At 39.7% G+C, this 22,809-nt stretch overlaps 1 protein-coding gene across 1 annotated transcript in view; it reads right to left on the bottom strand.

The window, feature by feature from the left end:
• Positions 1–2,101: 2,101 nt before the first annotated feature.
• Positions 2,102–22,809, bottom strand: part of LOC128659856 (oocyte zinc finger protein XlCOF6-like) — a 146,894-nt gene continuing 126,186 nt past the window's right edge. Inside the window, exon 3 of the mRNA XM_053713430.1 lies at positions 2,102–3,418. Coding sequence (XP_053569405.1) covers positions 2,145–3,418 — 1,274 coding nt within the window. The 3' untranslated portion in view covers positions 2,102–2,144. The remainder of the gene's footprint in view (positions 3,419–22,809) is intronic.

Below are 22,809 nucleotides of genomic sequence, written 5' to 3'. Positions count from 1 at the left end.
GTGGAATTAGTCTCGGTGGGCTTCTTGTTCTGCTTAGACTTGTTCCAAGCTTGAGCAGGCTTCCAGGCGCCCTTGGGTTGGTCCGCTTTTATGGCAGCTGTTGGCGCTGCGCCTTATTCCTGTGAAAGGGATGAAAAGTAGAACCCTTAGGTTTCGCTTTCTTATCCTGAGGAAGGATATAATTGAGTCCAGACCTGGACCGAACAGAATCTTGCCCTTAAAGGGTAAAGACAGGAGCCTCGTTTTAGAGGTCATGTCTGCCGACCAGGATTTTAGCCACAGAGCCCTGCGTGCAAGAACCAAGAAACCAGATACTTTAGCATTCAGGCGGATAATCTGCATATTAGCGTCACAAATGAAAAAATTGGCCACCTTTTGGGCCTTAATCTTTTCCTGCACTTCCTCAAAAGAGGGTTCACCCTCAATCATATCAAATAAGGCATCTCACCAATATGACGCAGCTCCGGCAACCACCGCTGCTGGTTGAAAAACAAACCATGTGTGTTGAAACATCTTTCGTAACGTGTTTTCCAATTTTTTATACATAGGCTCTTTGAACGAAGAACTATCCTCTAAAGGAATTGTGCGTTTAGCAAACGTGGAGATGGCCCCATCCACCTTGGGAATGGTCCCCCACAGCTCCAGCTGAGCCTCCGTAACAGGGAAAAGCTTTTTAAATTGAGAAGAAGCGGAAAAGAAAGAACCTAACTGCTCCCATTCATTCTTTATAATGTTTGCCAGCTTCACAGGAACTGGGAAAGTCTGGGGAACCTCCCTGTCCTCATAAACCTTATCTAACTTAGGAATGGAGGGCTCTTCCGGAAGCTTCAGTTCCGGAAGTTCTCCATCTTAAACCTAAAGTCAGGCTCCTCCACTGCCGGTGGTTTAGATGACATGGACTACGACCCAGAAGGGGCCCCTTCCGAAGCGTCGGAATGGGCCTCGTCGTTGTACCACCCATCCGGGGCATCCGACAGAGACAAATCATGGGTCGGGCCGCTATGAAAAGCTCTATGCTTGCTCTTAACAGAACGCGGCAAAGCATAGATCACCTTAGCGACTGACGTTTCAAGCTGGTTCACAAAATCAGGCAGCCAAGCAATCTCCCCCGAAGGGGTAACAGTCGGAACCTGTGGCGCTGAATGTGGTATACGGGACGTCATTAGGGAACGCACCTCACGGTGACCCCACAGAGGTGGACGGCTCAGTAGTACTAGACATTCTCTTATGTTTGGAAGTCGTAGCCTTCTCAAGGCATGTGAAACACAGTTTAAGACTTAGTTACTGAGGGAGTACCCTCTAACATGTCAGAATCCTCCATAGCTTTTGTTATGAAAAGATAAGACAGACACCTTTATAACCATCAATGGCCAGGGCACTCACTACCTCCTATGACCCAAGCTGCTAAAAATGGCTTTGTCTCTGTCACAGATCAGACCGGAAGTGAAAAAGCCCCACCCGGTCATAAGGCTGTCTACGCAGGACCGCCCCTGCCAATGAGAGAGCGCCAAAAAATACCGCACAAAAACTCCCGGAAGAGAACCTGTCCATTCCACTAAATTCCAGAGACACGTCCAAGCACATAACGCAGCAATCACACATGTACATACCCCCCCGTTCAATAATCCCCTTACAGGAATATTAACCCTTGATTCTATAAAGATAAAGGTGCCACACTGTGGCCCTGTCTTTTGTGTAATCATTATATATATATAAAAAAATGAAACGATCTACACAGAATCTACGCCATGGAACAGGAACCTTCAAGTGTGACAGGTGGCACTGCTCCTGACATGGACTTCAGAGAAGAAAGCAATCTGCAAAACTCGTCAACGCCGATTGCTGTAGGAGCTGTTAATATGAGTCGGGATGGTGTAGCAAAGGGAAGCTCCCTCTGCATTTCCGGACTCTAACGTTCACCCAGGCCCTCAACTGAGAAGCTTGAAGGGTTACTTAAACTCCTGTCCCATAGCGAAGGGTAGAATCCCTCATAAGAGACCTCCAATTTGACGAAAGGCAAAGAATGACTGGGGGATGAGGGGAGTGGGGGAGGTATTTAAGCCTTTGGCTGGGGTGTCTTTGCCTCCTCCTGGTGGCCAGGTTCTTATTTCCCACTAGTAATGAATTAAGCCGTGGACTCTCCTTTAAATGGAAAACCTGTTTTCCACTTTATAAACATGTGAAAGGTTTCTTCCCCTATGAATCATTTCATGAGTTTTCAGATTATTCATATGTGTAAAAGTTTTTCCACATTCTGTACATGTGAAAGGCTTTTCTCCTGTGTGAATCATTTCATGAGTTTTCAGTTTACTCTTTTCTGTAAAACATTTTCCACACTCTGTGCATGTGAAAGGCTTTTCTCCTGTGTGAATCCTTTCATGAGTTTTCAGATTATTCCTATGTGTAAATCTTTTTCCACACTCTGTGCATGTGAAAGGCTTTTCTCCTGTGTGAATCCTTTCATGAGTTTTCAGATTATTCCTATGTGTAAATCTTTTTCCACACTCTGTGCATGTGAAAGGCTTTTCTCCTGTGTGAATCTTTTCATGAATTTTCAGACAACTTATATATGTAAAACCTTTTCCACACTCTGTACATGTGAAAGGCTTTTCTCCTGTGTGAATCCTTTCATGAGTTTTCAGACTACTCTTTTCTGTAAAACATTTTCCACACTCTGTACATGTGAAAGGCTTTTCTCCTGTGTGAATCCTTTCATGCTTTTTAAGATCACTCTTTTGTGTAAAACTTGTTCCACACTCTGTACATGTGAAAGGTTTTTCTCCTGTGTGAATCCTTTCATGAGTTTTCAGATCACTCTTTTCTGTAAAATATTTTCCACACTCTGTACATGTGAAAGGCTTTTCTCCAGTGTGAATCCTTTCATGAGTTTTTAGTTTACTCTTTCTTGTAAAACATTTTCCGCACTCTGTACATGTGAAAGGCTTTTCTCCTGTGTGAATCCTTTCATGAGTTTTCAGTTTACGCTTTTCCGTAAAACTTTTTCCACACTCTGTACATGTGAAAGGCTTTTCTCCTGTGTGAATCCTTTCATGAGTTTTCAGACTACTCTCTTGTGTAAAACGTTTTCCACACTCTGTACATGTGAAACACTTTTCTCCTGTGTGAATCCTTTCATGAGTTTTCAGACAATTTATATGTGTAAAACATTTTCCACACTCTGTACATGTGAAAGGCTTTTCCCCTGTGTGAATCCTTTCATGAGTTTTCAGATTATTCATATGTGTAAAACTTTTTCCACACACTGTACATGTGAAAGGCTTTTCTCCTGTGTGAATCCTTTCATGAGTTTTCAGTTTACTCTTTACTGTAAAACTTTTTCCACACACTGTACATGTGAAAGGCTTTTCTCCTGTGTGAATCCTTTCATGAGTTTTCAGACTACTCTTTTTTGTAAAACCTTTTCCACACTCTGTACATGTGAAAGATTTTTCTCCTATCTGAATCTTTTTATGAGTTTTCAGATGATCCATTTGTGTAAAACATTTGTGTGGTTTCTCAACTGTGTGAATTTTGTAGTGTTCTAGTAGAGGAGACTCCCATCTAAAGCTTTTCTCACATTTTGTAGATTTGAAAGGTTTCTCCTTTGTATGAATCATTTGGCTAGACTGTAGACTTTTCTCTTCTTTAATATGTTTTGAAAACTCAGTAAATGTGTGTGGTTTATCCTCAGGGATAATAATTTCACTAGATAAGGCATAAATGTTGTCCTCTTGTTTGATGACTAAATTACACTCTGTAGAAAGTGATTGCTGCCCAGTTCCTGCAAAATCACCATCTTCTTTAAATATCTGCGGTGATATCCCCAATGTTTGTGAATAGTCAGTGTCTAAGACTTTTGGAGTTTGCGGTATCATTCTGATGCTTCCTGTAGTGAAGGATGGATATGAACTACTCATGTGCTTGTCTACATAAAAAGAAATGGAATAAAGAAAAATAAGAATGTTTATTCTTTATAATATAATTCATCTCAATTAAAAAATATTTTTTTTATACTCAAAAAATGTCTTCCGTTTTGTATTTTTAAATTTATTTACCTGTAAATCACAAATTGAAAAAGGATGCCTAGAATCTAAACATTAATACATCACAGTAAACTAAATTACTGATTACTGATGAAAAGAAGTTATGGGCTCCATTAAACAAGGTGCGTGTGGATAATGTTCTCAGCCAGTGAACAAGTACATCTGTATTCTGGGCAAGAGAGATGGCATCCACCATCCTCATTAAACATTGCACAAGTAAATGCACAAACAGCCCTGCACGGCTCATGCTCACCCAGTTGGGTGAGAACATGATGTCTTAATCATCACAGACTAATCATCAGTGTGAGAAGCTTTGAGAGGGTAAGAAGCAGTGACCTTATGATAATCTTTAGTTTTCAGCTGTGGTTGTTCTATTTATATAAGCAGCCAAAAACTTTATTAGTTTAATAATACTCACTGTAAAATTAAGCACACAAATCAGTGGTGGGTGTTCCACAAATGGGAACAAGGCAGGCATAAGTGTAGTTATGGGTGTTACATGAGCGAGGTCAGTGCAGAGGAAGATGGAGTTGCCGGTGTTCTGCGTAATGAACCAGGTCAGGGGGTGAGGTTAGGCAGTTGTTGGACATGATCTGTCTAAAAGGACAGAGGGGGAGTAGTATTTTTTACCATCCTCCTCAGCCCAATGGGGGTTGCTTCTTCTTTATAATGGTCACTGACACAAATGCTCTTAAAGATGCAGATATAAATATAATAGCTTATATTTGTTTAATGAGTGATCTATTCTATTTTCCCAGTAATTAAAGTCAGCATAATATCTATTTTACTCACCTAACACATATGAGTTCATGCTGATAACAGGCTCCAATGTCTATGGTCAGGAAGAAGGTTCCCTTATTCACTCCAGTTACATCAATACCTGATATCTCTCAGTGCTCTGGCCGTGTCTGTAAAAAGTATATTAAATGGTTTAGACAGATAATAATAAATAATGGTTCTGATTAACTGTACGTATGGTATAATTAAAGGCACACATAACAATTCATGTGATACAGATCAGCTGATTAGGTTATTACATATGTGCTATTGATTCAGCACAAGCATTTAGCAGTGAGCTCTATGGGTGTTATAATTGCCCCTTAAATATGAATCTTCTCAGATCTATACAACACAATGGTAGAAAATCTATTTAAGAGGGGCCCTATCACAACTGTACAAATATATTATAATCTTTGTTTTCTATCAGTTATATGAAACAATATTTTCTCCTGAAAGAAATGTTAAATATAATTTGTTTAAATATAAGTTAAATTGGATACTGCAGTATTGGTATTGCACTTCCTACTAATTCTCACTGTCAGACATTTTGTCATGTGCTCCACCCCCAGTCCTTTAACTTCTCTTGGTTAATACTGAGTTGTCTTAAAGGGACAGTCTAGGCCAAAATAAACTTTCATGATTCAGATAGAGCATGTAATTTTAAACAATTTTCCATTTTACTTTTATCACCAATTTTGCTTTGTTCTCTTGGTATTCTTAGTTGAAAGCTTAACCTAGGAGGTTCATTTGCTAATTTCTTAGACCTTGAAGGCCACATCTTTTCAGAATGCATTTTAACAGTTTTTCACCACTAGAGGGTGTTAGTTCATGTATTTCATATAGATAACACTGTGCTCGTGCACGTAAAGTTATCTGGGAGCAGGCACTGATTGGCTATACTGCAAGTCTGTCAAAAGAACTGAAATAAAGGGGCAGTTTGCAGAGGCTTAGATACAAGATAATCACAGAGGTTAAAAGTATATTAATATAACTGTGTTGGTTATGCAAAACTGGGGAAAGGGTAATAAAGGGATTATCTATCTTTTAAAACAATAACAATTGTGGTGTAGACTGTCCCTTTAAAGGACCCGTCAACACAGTAGATTTGCATAATCAACAAATGCAAGATAAACAAGACAATGCAATAGCACTTAGTCTGAACTTCAAATGAGTAATAGATTTTTTTCTGAAAATTTTAAAAGTTATGTCTTTTTCCTCTCCCCGTCTACCATGTGACAGCCATTAGCCAATCACAAATGCATACACGTACCATGTGACAGCCATCAGCCAATCACAAATGCATACACGTACCATGTGATAGCCATCAGCCATTCACAAATGCATACACACTTATTCTTGCACATGCTCAGTGGGAGCTAGTGACTCAAAAAGTTTAAATATAAAAAGACTGTGCACATTTTATTAATGGAAGTTAATTGGAAAGGTGTTTAAAATGGCATGCTCTATCTGAATAATGAAAGTTTAATTTTGATCGAGTGTCCCTTTAAATCACACTGCAAAGGGGTGTGGGAGAGATAGGCACAAAAATGTTAATTTCAATTGTTATCTTGGAGAGAGTTAAGAAAAGAAAAAAATTTTTTGTCTACATAGAGTGATAATATAATGAGATATGTTCTTTCGGCAAATTCAGTCTATTTTAAAGGACCATAAAATATAGAATTACAAAACCACAGATGCATAATAAAAATACATTGCAATAAAACTTACTATAGGCCAGATTACGAGTTTTGCTTTATGAGGGGTGCGGTACTAACTTGCACTTTATTCTCACCACTCATTTTCCTACAGCGTTGGTATTAAAGGTTTTTACAAACCCGGCGTTAAAAGGCAAGAAGTGAGTGTAGAGCAAAATTGTGCTCCATACCGCACTCCAATACCACCACTGCTTAATTCAGCGGTGAGCTGGTTGTACGTGCTCGTGCATGATTTCCCCATAGACATCAATGGGGAGAGCCGGCTGAGAAAAAGTCTAACACATGCAAAAAAGCAGCGTAAAGCTCAGTAACGCAGCCCCATTGATTCATATGGGGAAACTAAAGTTATGTTTACACCTAACACCCTAACATGAACCCCGAGTCTAAACACCCCTAACCTTACACTTATTAACCCCTAATCTGCCGCCCCCGACATCGCCAATAACTGCATTATACTTATTAACCCCTAATCTGCCGCTCCGGACGCCGCCGCCACCTACATTATACTTATTAACCACTAATCTGCCACCCCCAACATTGCCGGCACCAACATTATATTTATTAACCCCTAATCTGCTGCCCACAACATCGCCGACATCTACATAATGTTATTAAACCCTAATCTGCCGCCGCCACTATAATAAATATATTAACCCCTAATCCGCTGTACTCCCGCATCGCAAACACAAGTTAAATATTATTAACCCCTAATCTGCCACCCCTAACATCGACGCCACCTACCTACATTTATTAACCCCTAATATGCTGCCCCCAACGTTGCCGCCACTATATTATATTTATTAACCCCTAAACCTAAGTCTAACCCTAAACCTAACACCCGCTAACTTAAATATAATTAAAATAAATCTAAATAAAACCTACTATTATTACCTAAATAATTCCTATTTCAAACTAAATACTTACCTGTAAAATAAACCCTAAACTAGCTACAATATAACTAAAAGTTACATTGTAGCTAGCTTAGGTTTTATTTTTATTTTACAGGCAAGTTTGTATTTATTTTAACTAGGTAGAATAGTTAACTAACTAGATGAAATAAATACAAATGTACCTGTAAAATAAAACCTAACCTAAGTTACACTAACACCTAACAATTAAAAAAATTCCCTAAATTAAATACAATTAACTAAATTCAATAAAATTAGCTAAATTACAAAAAAAACCACTAAATTACAGAAAATAAAAAACAAATTACAAGATCTTTAAACTAATTACACCTAATCTAATAGCCCTTTCAAAATAAAAAACAACCCCTCAAAATAAAAAAAAAAACATAATTTATGCTTACCTGATAAATTTATTTCTCTTATGGTGTATCCAGTCCACGGATCATCCATTACTTGTGGAATATTCTCATTCCCAACAGGAAGTTGTAAGAGGATCACCCACAGCAGAGCTGTCTATATAGCTCCTCCCCTAACTGCCACCTCCAGTCATTCGACCGAAGACAAGCAAGAGAAAGGAGAAACTATAGGGTGCAGTGGGGACTGTAGTTTAAAATTAAAAAACACCTGCCTTAAAATGACAGGGCGGGCCGTGGACTAGATACACCACAAGAGAAATAAATTTATCAGGTAAGCATAAATTATGTTTTCTCTTGTAAGGTGTATCCAGTCCACGGATCATCCATTACTTGTGGGATACCAATACCAAAGCAAAAGTATACGGATGAAGGGAGGGACAAGGCAGGTACTTAAACGGAAGGTACCACTGCCTGTAAAACCTTTCTCCCAAAAATAGCCTCCGAAGAAGCAAAAGTATCAAATTTATAGAATTTTGAAAAAGTATGAAGCGAAGACCAAGTCGCCGCCTTGCAAATCTGTTCAACAGAAGCCTCATTTTTAAAGGCCCATGTGGAAGCCACAGCTCTAGTAGAATGAGCTGTAATCCTTTCAGGAGGCTGCTGGCCAGCAGTCTCATAAGCTAAGCGTATTATACTCCTTAGCCAAAACGAAAGAGAAGTTGCCGAAGCCTTTTGGCCTCTCCTCTGTCCAGAATAGACAACAAACAATGCAGATGTTTGACGAAAGTCTTTAGTAGCTTGTAAGTAAAACTTTAAAGCACGAACCACGTCCAGATTGTGTAATAGACGTTCCTTCTTTGAAGAAGGATTAGGGCACAATGACGGAACAACAATCTCCTGATTGATATTCTTATTAGATATCACCTTAGGTAAAAACCCAGGTTTGGTACGCAAAACTACCTTATCTGCATGGAAGATCAGATAAGGGGAATCACATTGTAAGGCAGATAACTCTGAAACTCTACGAGCCGAGGAAATAGTTACCAAAAATAGAACTTTCCAAGATAAAAGCTTTATATCTATGGAATGAAGAACTTTAAGAACCAAATTTAAACTCCATGGCGGAGCAACAGGTTTAAACACAGGCTTGATTCTAACTAAAGCCTGACAAATTACCTGAATGTCTGGAACATCCGCCAGACGCTTGTGCAAAAAATAAAAACAGTACTGTGCCTTTAATAAAAATAAAAAAGGTCAGAATTTGAAAAACAGTGAAAAAAAGCAGTAAATCAAACGAAATTTTTACAGTGTGTATAATAAGCTAACAGAGTATTGCACCCACTTGCAAATGGATGATTAACCCCTTAGTTTAAAAACCGGATCAAAAAAACGATATAAATGTTTTTTAACAGTCACAACAAACTGCCACAGCTCTGCTGTGGCCCTACCTTGCCATACAAACGACTTTGGAAAGCCCAAAAACCCTTTAGAGAGGTCCTATAGCATTCAGGGAACTCCTTCAGGAAAACTGGATGTCTCAGTCTGCAAAAGTTACTGCGCACTTAGGCGCGAAATTAGGCCCCTCCCACTCATGTCTACACAGTGAGAGGCCTAAGGGAACTATTTCTAGGCAATTTTAAGCCAGCCATGTGGAAAAAACTAGGCCCCAATAAAGTTTTTATCACCAAAAAATATATAAAAACGTTTAAGCACTCCCAGCAAACGTTTTATATGACAGGAATTGAAAAATAATAAGAGTATTACCTCTAACAGTAAGCATGATACTAGTCGCTATTAAATCACTGTAATCAGGCTTACCTTAAATAAATCTGGTAACAGCAGCATTTTCTAGCATTTACATTCTTCTAGAAAAAATTTAAACTGCACATACCTCATAGCAGGATAACTTGCACGCCATTCCCCAGCTGAAGTTACCTCTCTCTTCAGTTATGTGTGAGAACAGCAATGGATCTTAGTTACAACCTGCTAAGATCATTAGAGATCACAGGCAGATTCTTCTTCTATTTTCTGCCTGGGACAAAAATAGTACAACTCCGGTACCATTTAAAAATAACAAACTTTTGAATTGAAGAAACAACAACTACATTTCACCACATCTCTCTTACTGCTTCCATGCTTGTCGAGAGTTGCAAGAGAATGACTGGAGGTGGCAGTTAGGGGAGGAGCTATATAGACAGCTCTGCTGTGGGTGATCCTCTTGCAACTTCCTGTTGGGAATGAGAATATCCCACAAGTAATGGATGATCCGTGGACTGGATACACCTTACAAGAGAAAAAACCCCTAGCCTAAACTAAACTACCAATAGCCCTTAAAAGGGTCTTTTGTGTGGCATTGCCCCAGAGAAATCAGCTCTTTTACCTGTAATAAAAATTACAAACAACCCCCCAACAGTAAAACCCACCCACCACCCACACAACCAACCCCCCAAATAAAACCCTAACTAAAAAATCCTAAGCTCCCCATTGTCCTGAAAAGGCATTTGGATGGGCATTGCCCTTAAAAGGGCATTTAGCTCTATTGCTGCCCAAAGCCCTAACCTAAAAATAAAACCCACCCAATACACCCTTAAAAAACCTAACACTAACCCCCTGAAGATCCCCTTACAGTTTTGAAGATCCACTTACAGTTTTGAAGATCAGACATCCATCCTCCACGAAGCTGGGAGAAGTACTCATCAAAGGGCCAAGAAGTCCTCAACGAAGCAGGGAGAAGTCTTCATCCAAGCCTAGAGAAGTGGTCCTTCAGACAGGCAGAAGTCTTCATCCAGACGGCATCTTCTATCTTCATTCATCCGGCGCATAGCGGGTCCATCTTCAAGACATCCGGCACGGAGCATCCTCTTCCAATGACGACTACCTGACGAATGAAGGTACCTTTAAGTAACGTCATCCAAGATGGCGTCCCTTAGATTCTCATTGGCTGATAGAATTCTATCAGCCGATCAGAATTAAGGTTGAAAAAATCCTATTAACTGATGAAATCAGCCATTAGGATTTTTTTAACCTTAATTCCGATTATTTAATATAGGGAATTTATTTAATTGTAGTGTAGTGTTAGTGTAACTTAGGTTAGGTTTTATTTTACAGGTAAATTTGTATTTTATTTTAGCTAGGTAGTTAGTAAATAGTTAATAACTATTTAGTAACTATTCTACCTAGTTAAAATAATAAGTTAGGGGGTGTCAAGGTTAGGGTTAGACTTAGATTTTGGGGTTAATAAATTTAATATAGTGGCGGCGACGTTGGGGGCAACAGATTAGGGGTTAATAAATGTAGGTAGGGGGCGGCGATGTTAAGGACGGCATATTAGGTGTTAATATTTAACTAATGTTTGAGAGGCGGGAGTGTGGCGGTTTAGGGGTTAATATGTTTATTATAGTGGCGGCGATGTCGGGAGCGGCAGATTAGGGGTTAATATTTTTATTATAGTGTTTGCGATGCGGGAGGGCCTCGGTTTAGGGATTAATAGGTAGTTTATGGGTGCACTTTAGTTATGTGTTTTATGCTACAGCTTTGTAGTGTAAAACTCATAACTACTGACTTTAAAATAAGGTACGAATCTTGACAGGATAGGGTGTACCGCTCACTTTTTGACCTCCCAGGACAACCTCGTAATACCGGCGCTATGGAAGTCCCATTGAAAATAGACTATACGCAAATTGCGTAACTTGATTTGCGGTAAGGACAAAAAAGTGTGCAGTGCCCCTAAATCTGCAAGACTCGTAATAGCAGCGGTAGTAAAAAAGCAGCGTTATAAGGCTTAACTAGTGATGTCGCGAATAGTTCGCCGGCGAATAGTTCCCGGCGAACATACCTTGTTCGCGTTCGCCGTGGCGGGCGAAAATATGCAATGTTCGATCCGCCCCTATTCGTCATCATTGAGTAATACTTTGACCCTGTACCTCACAGTCAGCAGACACATTCCAGCCAATCGGCAGTAGACCCTCCCTCCCAGACCCTCCTACCTCCTGGACAGCATCCATTTTAGATTCATTCGGAAGCTGCATTCTTAGTGAGAGGAGGGACAGTGTAGCTGCTGCTGATTTAATAGGGAAATCGATAGCTAGGCTAGTGTATTCAGTGTCCACTACAGTCCTGAAGGACTCATCTGATCTCTGCTGTAAGGACAGCACCCCAAAAAGTCCTTTTTAGGGCTAGAACATGTCTGATTTTTTTTTTTCCTGTGTAATTTAATTGCAGTGTACATTTAAAAAAAAAAAATACAATTTTGACTGTAATAGATTGAATAGCAGTTAGTTGTCTAGACGCTGTAGGCCTGACACACACGCTTGCATTCTGCCAACTTCTGCCAGTGCACAGTGCCACTCATATCTGTTGTCACAGTAGCTTGCATGCATAGTACCACTAATTGAAAAAAAAAATGACAGGTAGAGGCAGGCCACCCCGCAGGGGCCGTCGTGTTCATGGTGCTGTGATTCCCTTTGGCCCTAGAATAATGCCCAGTGTTCACAGGCCACGTCCCCCAAACTCGAACAGTTCTGAGGACATAGTTGACTGGCTAACACAGGACACCCAATCTTCTACAGCTTCCCCTCGGAACCTTGATGCACCATCCTCCTCCAGCTTAGCTTCAGGCACCTCTCAAGTTACCACTCGCCCGCCTGCCGCCACCATCAACACTAGCACCACAGCCGCTTCACTTGATCTGTCAGAGGAGTTATTTACACATCAGTTGGAAGAAATGAGTGCATCTTTTTCCATCTCCCGGTTCCTAAAATCGATGCCATATACGCGTCCCCTGATAGGGGACATAACAGGAATTAAACTGATAAGAATAGAACTAACATAAATAATAACCCCGGTGAAGAGGTGACCCTTTGGGGAACATGAAAGTGTCTCTTATGCGGTGTAGGAATAGTGAGACATATTGGTACCTCCACTGTTAGTGACCACACTTGAATGTCAGAGTCTCCGCTTCTCCTTATTAATCCCAAACAGGACTTACCCTCTCTTCACGGCCCTTGTAAGGAATCCTGTTTTGCCTAGAGTGGAAAGCCATTCGGGAGACCTCTCTCTCCTGGGCTCTCTGCGGTATGCCGTCCTGCTCGGAGTATACTCCCACGAGCTAACAGCCGCACACATGCTGCACTGGCGTCCATCCAAACACTCCGGGGATCCGTGAGATGACAACACACAGACGCGGCCGACTTACGAGCGAGGGAGAATGGCATAACCCGGCAGGACGATCCCAAAAGCAAACCGGGACAGCAGGTAAGACGTGTAGTCACTCTACACCGCTATAGGTACTTTAGCCTCCAAGATTTCACCAACTGCAAAATACTCCAAGCAGGAATAGGCTCATACTTGAAAAAATACATAAAGTCCGGAGCTGCAGTTAAAAGGTTCTTCTCTTTATTAATCCAATAAAAGCATACATGTATGAATACGAGACAAAAACATGCCCTTAGTGTCCAAAGCTTACGCGTTTCGGCTGGAGTGCCGTACTCATAGCTTTCTGACCACCTTCTCACTAATGGGCTATTTAAGAGGTGTAAAAACATTTGATTCGCTAGGGCTCATGCTTTGATTTTTAACTGTTTGATTGCTGATCAGTTTAGCTGACACATAGGTTAACTTCTTACTTCTATGTTTGTATTCAGCTAAACTTAATGAAAGCAATTTACATGTATCAATTATACAAAAATCACAATATGTTGAATAGATTGCATCAAAAACTTTTAGCAGAGATAGATGTGATAAATATGATAAATGTCACCTAAAAGAGACAAACACTTGCATATACATATGCTATAATGTTGCAATAATAATAAGAAAAATCCTATTGGCAGTAATGTTGTAATAATTTCTATCTTCCCTATTGCACAATGGAGAAACATTTTCATAAATTTTAATCCATTTAATTATTTATTATATTGCTGCCTTTTTCCCAAGTGACACTTATTAAAAGCCAACCAAAATGTTTGGCTAAGTCACAGATTGCTTACTGCTATTCTTCCAAAATATGTTAACCGCCATATCCCAAGACCAATAAAGAATAGGGAATAAATAGTTGCTGACAGATAAATACATACATTATGGAACTAGCATATCATTTAGTCTTTTACCACAATTTTGTTATTGTTATTATTCCCTGCAACTTTGTTATATCTAATTGAACTCTGATATTAAAATTAATGTTAAAGTGAGACACATAGGCAACCACCGCCACAATTTCTTATTTTTAAATATAAAGAGAATAAATAGACACTCAAAAATGGTCTTGTCTAAATAAAACCTCTTACCTAGAAAAATTGGCAAATGTTATTAAGCCATGTGTCTAACTCTGGACTGTCTCCTATAAAGGTCACTCACTAATTCCAAAAATTGATAAGATCGTAAGACGAATTGAGACCCTTCGGATGTATAGTCTGGAGATGAAAAATCCAGAACACTTCTCGCTTTGCCAGTGCCTGATCTCTATCTCCCCCTCTTTTCTTGGTGTTAACTATTTCAATAATAGTCCATTTAAAACTATCCACCTGTTTATTATGGACCAAATTGAAATGCTGCACCATGGGGGTGGTCAGGACACCGCTTTTGATATCTGTGAGGTGTTCTCTAATACGTCTCTCGTGTCGTCATACCTACATACTGTAGGTGGCAATCTCCACAACCTGCCAAATAAATGGTGTATTTACTTCTACAGTTCATACACCTACTATGTCTATAGGTTCTATTAGTCACTTCACTCTTGAAACCTTCACCTATTATGACATGTTCACATGCCCTACAAGAATTGTTATGGCATCTATAGACCCCTTTGAAACGTAACCATGAGCTCTGGTCACCCCTTTGAGATTCTTTAAGCTGCGTGGGTGCCAGAATATTGCCCAGGGAAACTCCCTTTCTAAAGGAGCACTTACATCCTTCTCTGACTGTGTCTTCTAAAGCTCCATCTACCGCCAAATATCCGAAATTTCTTTGTATAATATTGCAAATTTGGTGGTATTGCATGCTATAATCTGTAGTGAAGAAAATTCCTCCACCGGTTTGTTTCTTGGCTTCAGATTTTTCTAGCAACGTTTTTCTATCAACATTGGCAACTTCCTGTCTTGTCTGGTTTACAATATGGCGTTTATTGCCCCTACTCAGTAAACGATCAGACAATTGGTTGGCATGTGTCTCATATCTCTGAGGATCACAGCAGTTCCTCTTGAGTCTTGAGAATTGTCCCTTCGCCACAGACCTGAAAACTTGTTTGGGATGACTGCTCCTGGCATGGAGGAGAGTATTGCCAGTTATCGGTTTTCTGTAAACCTCAGTTTCAATACCTACATTGGGAGTGCCAATCAAAGTTAAATCCAAAAAATTGATTCTGGTCTTATTGAGTTCAAAAGTGAACTCTAGACCCATATCATTTGAATTCAACCAGACAACAAATTCCTTTGCCGAGTCTTCAGCACCCCTCCACACCAGGAGCAGGTCATCTATATAACGTTTGTAAAAACGTATAGACTGTCGGAAGGGGTTCTCACCCCCATAGATGCGGGACAGCTCCAATGTCAACCCATGTATAGGTTGGCGAAAGAGGGTGCAAATTTAGCACCCCTGGCTGTCCCGCATCTCTGGAGGTAGAAAACCCCCTCAAAAGTAAAATAATTGTGTGTCAAAAGGAACTGCAGTACCCTCAAAATATATTGTGTATACTCATCCGTGTAACCAGTTCTTCGTAGAAAGAAATTGACTGCCTCCAGACCTTTATCGTGGGGTATCGAAGTGTAAAGCGCTTTTACATCAATCGTTAGCCACATATCCGATTCCTCCCAATCTAAATCTTTCATAAGATTTAAGACATGGGTGGTATCTTTGAGGTCCATAGAAAATAATCCCTTTTCTGAGCATATCATCTTTTACAGAAGATTTATTGATGATCTCTTATTTGTTTGGGGGGGGGGGGGGCAGGAAAGTGCTGAGAATTTTGTCAAGTTTTTGAATTGTGACTCCAATGGGGTTAAATTCATTTATGAATGGCATCCTGATACCATTAATTTCCTTGATGTCACCCTTACGGGTGACATTGGGGAAAACCAGATTCATACCAAGTTGTTTCGAAAACCAATATCTGGCAACACCATACTGCACGCCAAGAGTGCACACCCACGACATGTTTTTAGGGGGATAGCTAAAAGTCAATTTCTCAGAGCCAAACGCATTTGCTCTGATTCTAAAGATTTTGTAACAGAAAGCAGAAAAATAAAAAGCCGCCTCTCAAATAGAGGTTACTCAGCTACCCTCCTAAATAACATGTCTACACAAGTTGATTCCCTGAATGAGTGTGATGACAATATTGAGAGTACTAGTAGTAGAAAAAGCATGAATAAAAATAAACATGATGATGGTGACATGGCACCTCTTTTTATCACTCAGTATTCTACTCAATACTCTTCTATTTGTAAAATCATACACAAATATTTCCCCATTTTATATGGAGATAAATCTTTGAAAAAAGTAGTGGAAACAGGTGTCAAATTTGTGTATTCTAGAGGCTTAACATTGGGCAATATGTTGTCCCCCAGTCAACTACCCAGTACTCGTCCATCTAGTACTTGGTTAACCACTAATGGTACTTTCAGATGTGGTAATCGACATCTGTAAGGCCTGTGACTACATTAAAGTAGGGAATTCTTTTCAGTCATGTGCCACCGGTCAAACTTTTGAAACAAAAGGGCGTGTAAACTGTTCAGCGTCCTTCGTGGTATACCTGGTGGAATGTACAGCCCACAATTTACAGTATGTTGGTATGACCACGAGGGACGTTAGAACAAGAATCGGGGAACATCTAGGATACATTAAAAATGAATCACGCTGTTCAGAATTATCTAGACATTTTTTGGATATACATGGAGGGTGTGTAAAAAGTTTCAAGTGGTGTGCTATTGAACGAATCAACAATCCAAAAAAGGGGAGGTAATAAGTCAAAAATTCTATCTAGACAAGAAGCCTTTTGGATTTTTAAGTTGTCAACATTAGTACCTAACGGCTTTAATTCGGAATTTGATGTAATCAATTATTGGGAATGAGTTATTTGTTCCCCTAAATGTGCATATATGCATGCGTGTATGTTTATATTTCTGTAACTCATGTTAAGTATTTTTACATCTTAACCCTATCTTTGCGATGGTGTTGGCATACACGTATGCATATTTGCACATTTGTATATTTGTTTATTTGCATATTTTATTATCCATATGCATGCATTTTCCTTTTCAGGCGAGTAAAGTATTTATCTTTCTCTATTTTACTCTGTGTAATATAAATTTGAGTATATGTGAGACATAGCTGTGAGCTTGTGCAATATAAATTTGAGTATATGAATTTGTGCAATATATATATCTAAGCTAATATGAGACAAGCCGTTGCTTACTGTCTCACACTTGTTGCTTTGGTGTTTGTACACTTGTCTAGAATATATAATAACAATTTGTTTCACTTTGTTTCTCCACTTATGCAACAATATATCTTTTTATCTTGTATTATTATTATTATGTACCATGTTTTGCTATTTTTTCTATGTGCATCTACCTCTGTCCTTATCCACTGTAAGGGTTAAATCATGTGTTTAGGTATAGCAGGTGTTTGATCACATTCCAACCAATGAATGTGTTTTACATGCTTTTTAAATTGCTAATTGACTAACGTTCTATAGGTCTATGATTACGACAGTTCGCCGAAACGCGTAAGAACAGTCACTACCTCCTGTGTGTGTAATTTTAATGGTTCTAATAAAGACTGTTTTTATGGTTAACATATACAGTGATCCTGAGCCCCTTTGTTCGTTTGATGTTGTTTCTGTGGGCCACGAGGGGTCCACTTATTGCTTCAGGACAGATCGTTACTGGATCTTAAGGCTCTGTACCTGCATCGCTTACCTTTTGGATGTGGTGATTGGCGATCGCTTACCTACAGCTGACACACCCCCAGCAGTTCGGCACTCTCGCCCGTGTATTGGGTACTCTGCAAGATTGACCGGACCCAGGAGGGGAGCGCGGCTCTACGTGCTTACGTCCCGAGACTGGTCTCTACCAAGGTATGTGTAGCGGATGGTTCCTGGCGACCGGGTTTGCCGGAATCGAAAAAAAAGCGCTTTACTTATCAGCCGGACGCTGTGTGCCTTTGCCGAGGAGGTGAGGTTTGCTCTCTAACGAGCTGTTATTGTTGGTATTTTGGTTGAAGCTGCTTTGACATCCCACATGAGAGCCTTTTATCATTAATCTTTGACTCCAATATTTTGCTACACCAGAACTTTTGTGTGTTGTGTGTATTTTGTTCATTTAGGTTGTATCTCTTTGAAACCACAACTAATTAAAATGGGCTAAACTTTAGAGAGATCATACCTATTTATTGTATCACATTCTACACACAGAAATAATTCCTTATCTTATCTCTGTCTGTAAACCAAAGCCCAATATTTAGAGAGAATTTATAATCAACATTTAGTACAGATTAGTCCTACTAACCTCTAGGGGCGTGATTACATATATGGTTTCGGCGCAAGCGTGGGAACCTGCGCTGCCCGTAATTTCACCTCGCACATCGGGGTATTACATATACTGTGCCGTTAGATGCTAAACTGGCGTAAGTAGGACAAACTGGCGATCTTCTGAAATGTGCAAATACACATTTTAGTCGTCGCAAATAACTTACGCCAGTATTTTGTCCAGGGAAAGTGTAAATAAAGAGTAGTTTTATGCAAATTAGGCTAACACTCTTAAAAATTGACAGATTTCAAAATAAAAATGCAACACCTAATTACGCTATTAAAAATTCATATATAAACCCATGCGCAGCCTCCATTTTCTTCAGTGTATTTGGATGGTTCGTTGAGCTACAACACACTACACTGGAGTGGAGGATTAGTCAGAGTAGAGAGAGAGAGAGAGAGAGAGAGAGGTGCAGAGGAGTTAGTTAGGTCGCATTGTTGTTTGATTAAGTTTGTACACTTACACATATTTTTACATATTACACACATATTTTGCATACATACATATACAAAATACACCACACTTTTTTTTCTAACACCTCACACATTTTATTTGATTTTTACAGTGTGATAGGCTGAGTGTTTGGTTGTGATTGTGTGTGATTGAACTGGGAGTGAGTGTGTGTAGTGGGATTTAGTGTGAGGATGGCAGGGAGAGGTAGGCAGCAGGGGAGAGGAGTATTGGAGAGGACAGGAGGAGGCAGTGAGGTCCCATCAGGGAGTAAGTGGAGTTAGAGAGTTAGAAGGGATGATGGGAGGGGAGATGCCCGAGAGCCCCAGAGAGCAGGCACATCTAGGAGAGGGACAGAGGGTGCACATGTGGACAGAAGGGGGGAGTAGGGAGAGGATAGTGAGGAACCCACACCAGGGACATCACAAGGATGAAGCCAAGTGTCCATGGAGGATGAGAGGCTGAGATGTCCCAACTTCTCATTTGATGAAAATGTTGCCCTTGTCCAGGCCATCATGGACAATTACATTGACCTCTTTGGCAGGAGAAGGGCAAAGGCATTGCCAAAAGGAGAAAAACGTCATGGTTGGCGGTAGAGAATACAGAGGATACAAACATCCATGGCACCACCACCAGTCTTCAGGCAACCGCACAAACAGTTCCCAGGCATGAGCATGGTTGGATTGCTTCAGTTGAGTACCCAAGAGTGATGCCATCACCATTGCCATATGACCCCTGGCAAGATTCCTGGCCAGAGGAATATCCTACCTTTGGCTTTAAGGGGGAGCCAAGACAGCCACAAAGGGTCCATGTATTTACCCCCCACAACACAATCTCATGGCAGTCAGGGATTTTACCCACAGACAATGTCAAAGGAAGTTCCAATTGGACAGGCTGAGTGGTTACACACTCATCATCAGTGGGACTATAAACCAACCATGAGAGCTCCACCATCCTCAGCAATTGGATGAGCTCCACCATCTGCAGACGGAAATATAGCAGATTCTACAGCTGCACCTCAAGCACCATCAGATGCAGGTGACCCTGCCCCACATGAACCAGCAGTTGAAGCTGGCCCTGCCCCACATGAACCAGCAGTTGAAGCTGGCCCTGCCCCACATGAACCAGCAGTTGAAGCTGGCCCTTCACCTCAAGCAACAGCAGATGCAGGTGACCCTGCCCCACAAGCACCTAGAAGCCCTGTTGCTCAAGAGCCTGTGGATGCATTGTATTCTCCCCTGGGTGAGGAATACATTGCACTCCAGAGAAGGCTCATAACAAGCACTGAGAGCATACAAAGAGGCCAAGAGAGGTTCATCAGGAGCCAAGAGAGGAGAAAACAACGTAGCATAGAGCTACAGAGGGACATGGCAGCATCGTTAAGTGCAAGTGTTCATAACCAGTCACAGATGATGCAAATTCTGTCTGATATGCAGATGCAAATGGACAATAGATGGAGAGAACAAAATCAACTCTTGGGTGTGTTGGTTGAGCACTTTACACACCAGCAGGACACTGGCTCCAGCCTATCATCTGTGGCCAGCACACCAGCAGAATCTTCTCAAACCAGGAGAACAAGGAAATCCACTACAGTCACCTCAGCTCCCTCACCCAAGAAGCCAAAAAATAAATAAATATTCTTATAGTTCACCATAAATCTTGTCCTGTTATTTACCATATAATTGTCCTCCACATCCATGTGAGGTTTGTTATATTACACTAATATTGTTAAAACATAGAATAAGGCCTGTGTAGAAATGGCAATAAAAAAGGTAATATTATCATGTTTATGACATATTCTTGTACTATAACTCACATCCACAATAGTTGTTTATGAAGGGTACATATAGTAATATTCACTTCTAAGATGTAAATCAATGTATCTCACATCCAATCTAAATTGACACAAGGGTATATATAGTAGTGATGTTACTGATAGGGTGGGCATTATCAGGTGTTTTAAGGCTGCAGGTGAGAGGTTGTGTTGTCTGTGATTGGTTTGACACAATTGCAAAGAGGCAGCCTTCAAGAAGGTCTTAGAAATTATCATATGAGCCATCCTAGGTTTAGCTTTCAACTAAGAATACCAAAAGAACAAAGCAAGTGTTAGAATTAAATCTGAAAGTAGTTTGAAATAACATGCCCTATTTGAAACAAGAAGCTTTTCTTTGGACTTTATTGTCCCTTTATATATTTTGGCATCAATGCCAAGCTGTGTTAACATTAGAATAAATTACACTCCAGTGGGTTCTAAAGAGATGAACGTAATACAATTATGATTTCCCATTGTTCTCTCCTCCAAGTATTGTTGATTGTTTTGAGAACACATTTAAAGTAAATAAGCAAGTATGTGTCCACAATGTGCTAAAGTGATGAGATCTGATTCTACCTACAGATATAAGATAAAGAAGCAGGTATATGTACACAATGTGATACAGTAATGAGATCTGATTATACCTACAGATATAAGATAAAGAAGCAGGTATATGTACACAATGTGATACAGTAATGAGATCTGATTACACCAACAGATATAAGATAAATACATGTATATGTACACAATGTGATAAAGTATTGAGATCTGATTATACCTACAGATATAAGATAGACACATGTATATGTACACAATGTGATACAGTAATGAGATCTGATTATACCTACATATTTAAGATAAAGACGCAGATATATGTACACAATGTGATAAAGTAATGAGATCTGATTATACCTACAGATATAAGATAAAGAAGCATGTATATGTACACAATGTGATAAAGTGATGAGATCTGATTCTACCTACAGATATAAGATAAATACATGTATATGTACACAATGTGATAAAGTGATGAGATCTGATTCTACCTACAGATATAAGATAAATACATGTATATGTACACAATGTGATAAAGTGATGAGATCTGATTCTACCTACAGATATAAGATAAAGAAGCAGGTATATGTACACAATGTGATAAAGTGATGAGATCTGATTCTACCTACAGATATAAGATAAAGAAGCAGGTATATGTCCATAATGTGATAAAGTGATGAGATCTGATTCTACCTACAAGCTCAATCCATTTGATTATGTTGTGGCTTCAAACAACAAAATCAGCTATTTCAAATACACAAACCTTAAAAAACCAATATCATAGTATACTGTCCCTTTAACCTTGAGATGCTGCTTAAATGTATGTGTTTGTTAAAGGGACAGTATACACTCATTTTCATATAACTGCATGTAATAGACACTACTATAAAGAATAAGATGCAGAGATACTGATATAAAAATCCAGTATAAACCGGTTTTAAAACTTACTTTGGAAGCTCTCAGTTTAGCTCTGTTGAAAAGGTAGTTGGAAAGCCCACTGCAAGTGGGAAATAAGAAACTCCCTCCTTCTTTTGCATATGAAAAGACCCTTTACACAAACAGGAGCAAGCTGGAGTAGGTAGCTGACGGTATTCTCATAAAACTTTGGGGCTTGGTTAGGAGTCTGAAAATCAGAGCAATGTTATTTAAAAATAAGAAAAACTATACATAAAAAACAAACAAACAAAAAACTGTATGGGCTATATAAATAGATCATCTACAATACATTTATGCAAAGAAAAAATGAGTGTATAATGTCCCTTTAAGGCTTACAGGGAGTTACGTTGCTTTTTTAGTCAGTGCAAGGGTTGCTGTGCCTGCAATATGTGGCGAGATGAGAATGGAGTAGATTTTCTGAATTCTGCGCGCGTAATTCCTTACGCTGTATATTGGATACCAAATTGCGCGGCTGTTCTATGTTAGTCTATGACGATAAAAAGTATGTCCGAAGTGTGAAATATACGCGCGTAACTTGTATGCTACGCCCTATATGTAATACCAAAATCGCGTAAAATCCGGCAGCGGAGAATTTTGCAGGCGACGCTATATATGTAATGGAGCCCTAGGAGTGTAATGTCTTCTGTTGGCCCTTGTTTACATAGCTTTTCAATATCCAATACTTAAGTATTCAATTTTGAGTACAGGTAGTGGATTCAATAGGCCAAAT

This window comes from Bombina bombina, chromosome 5 (genome assembly GCF_027579735.1).
Source record: "Bombina bombina isolate aBomBom1 chromosome 5, aBomBom1.pri, whole genome shotgun sequence".
Lineage (NCBI taxonomy): Eukaryota > Metazoa > Chordata > Amphibia > Anura > Bombinatoridae > Bombina > Bombina bombina.
This window is presented reverse-complemented; position numbering and strand designations above follow the sequence as displayed.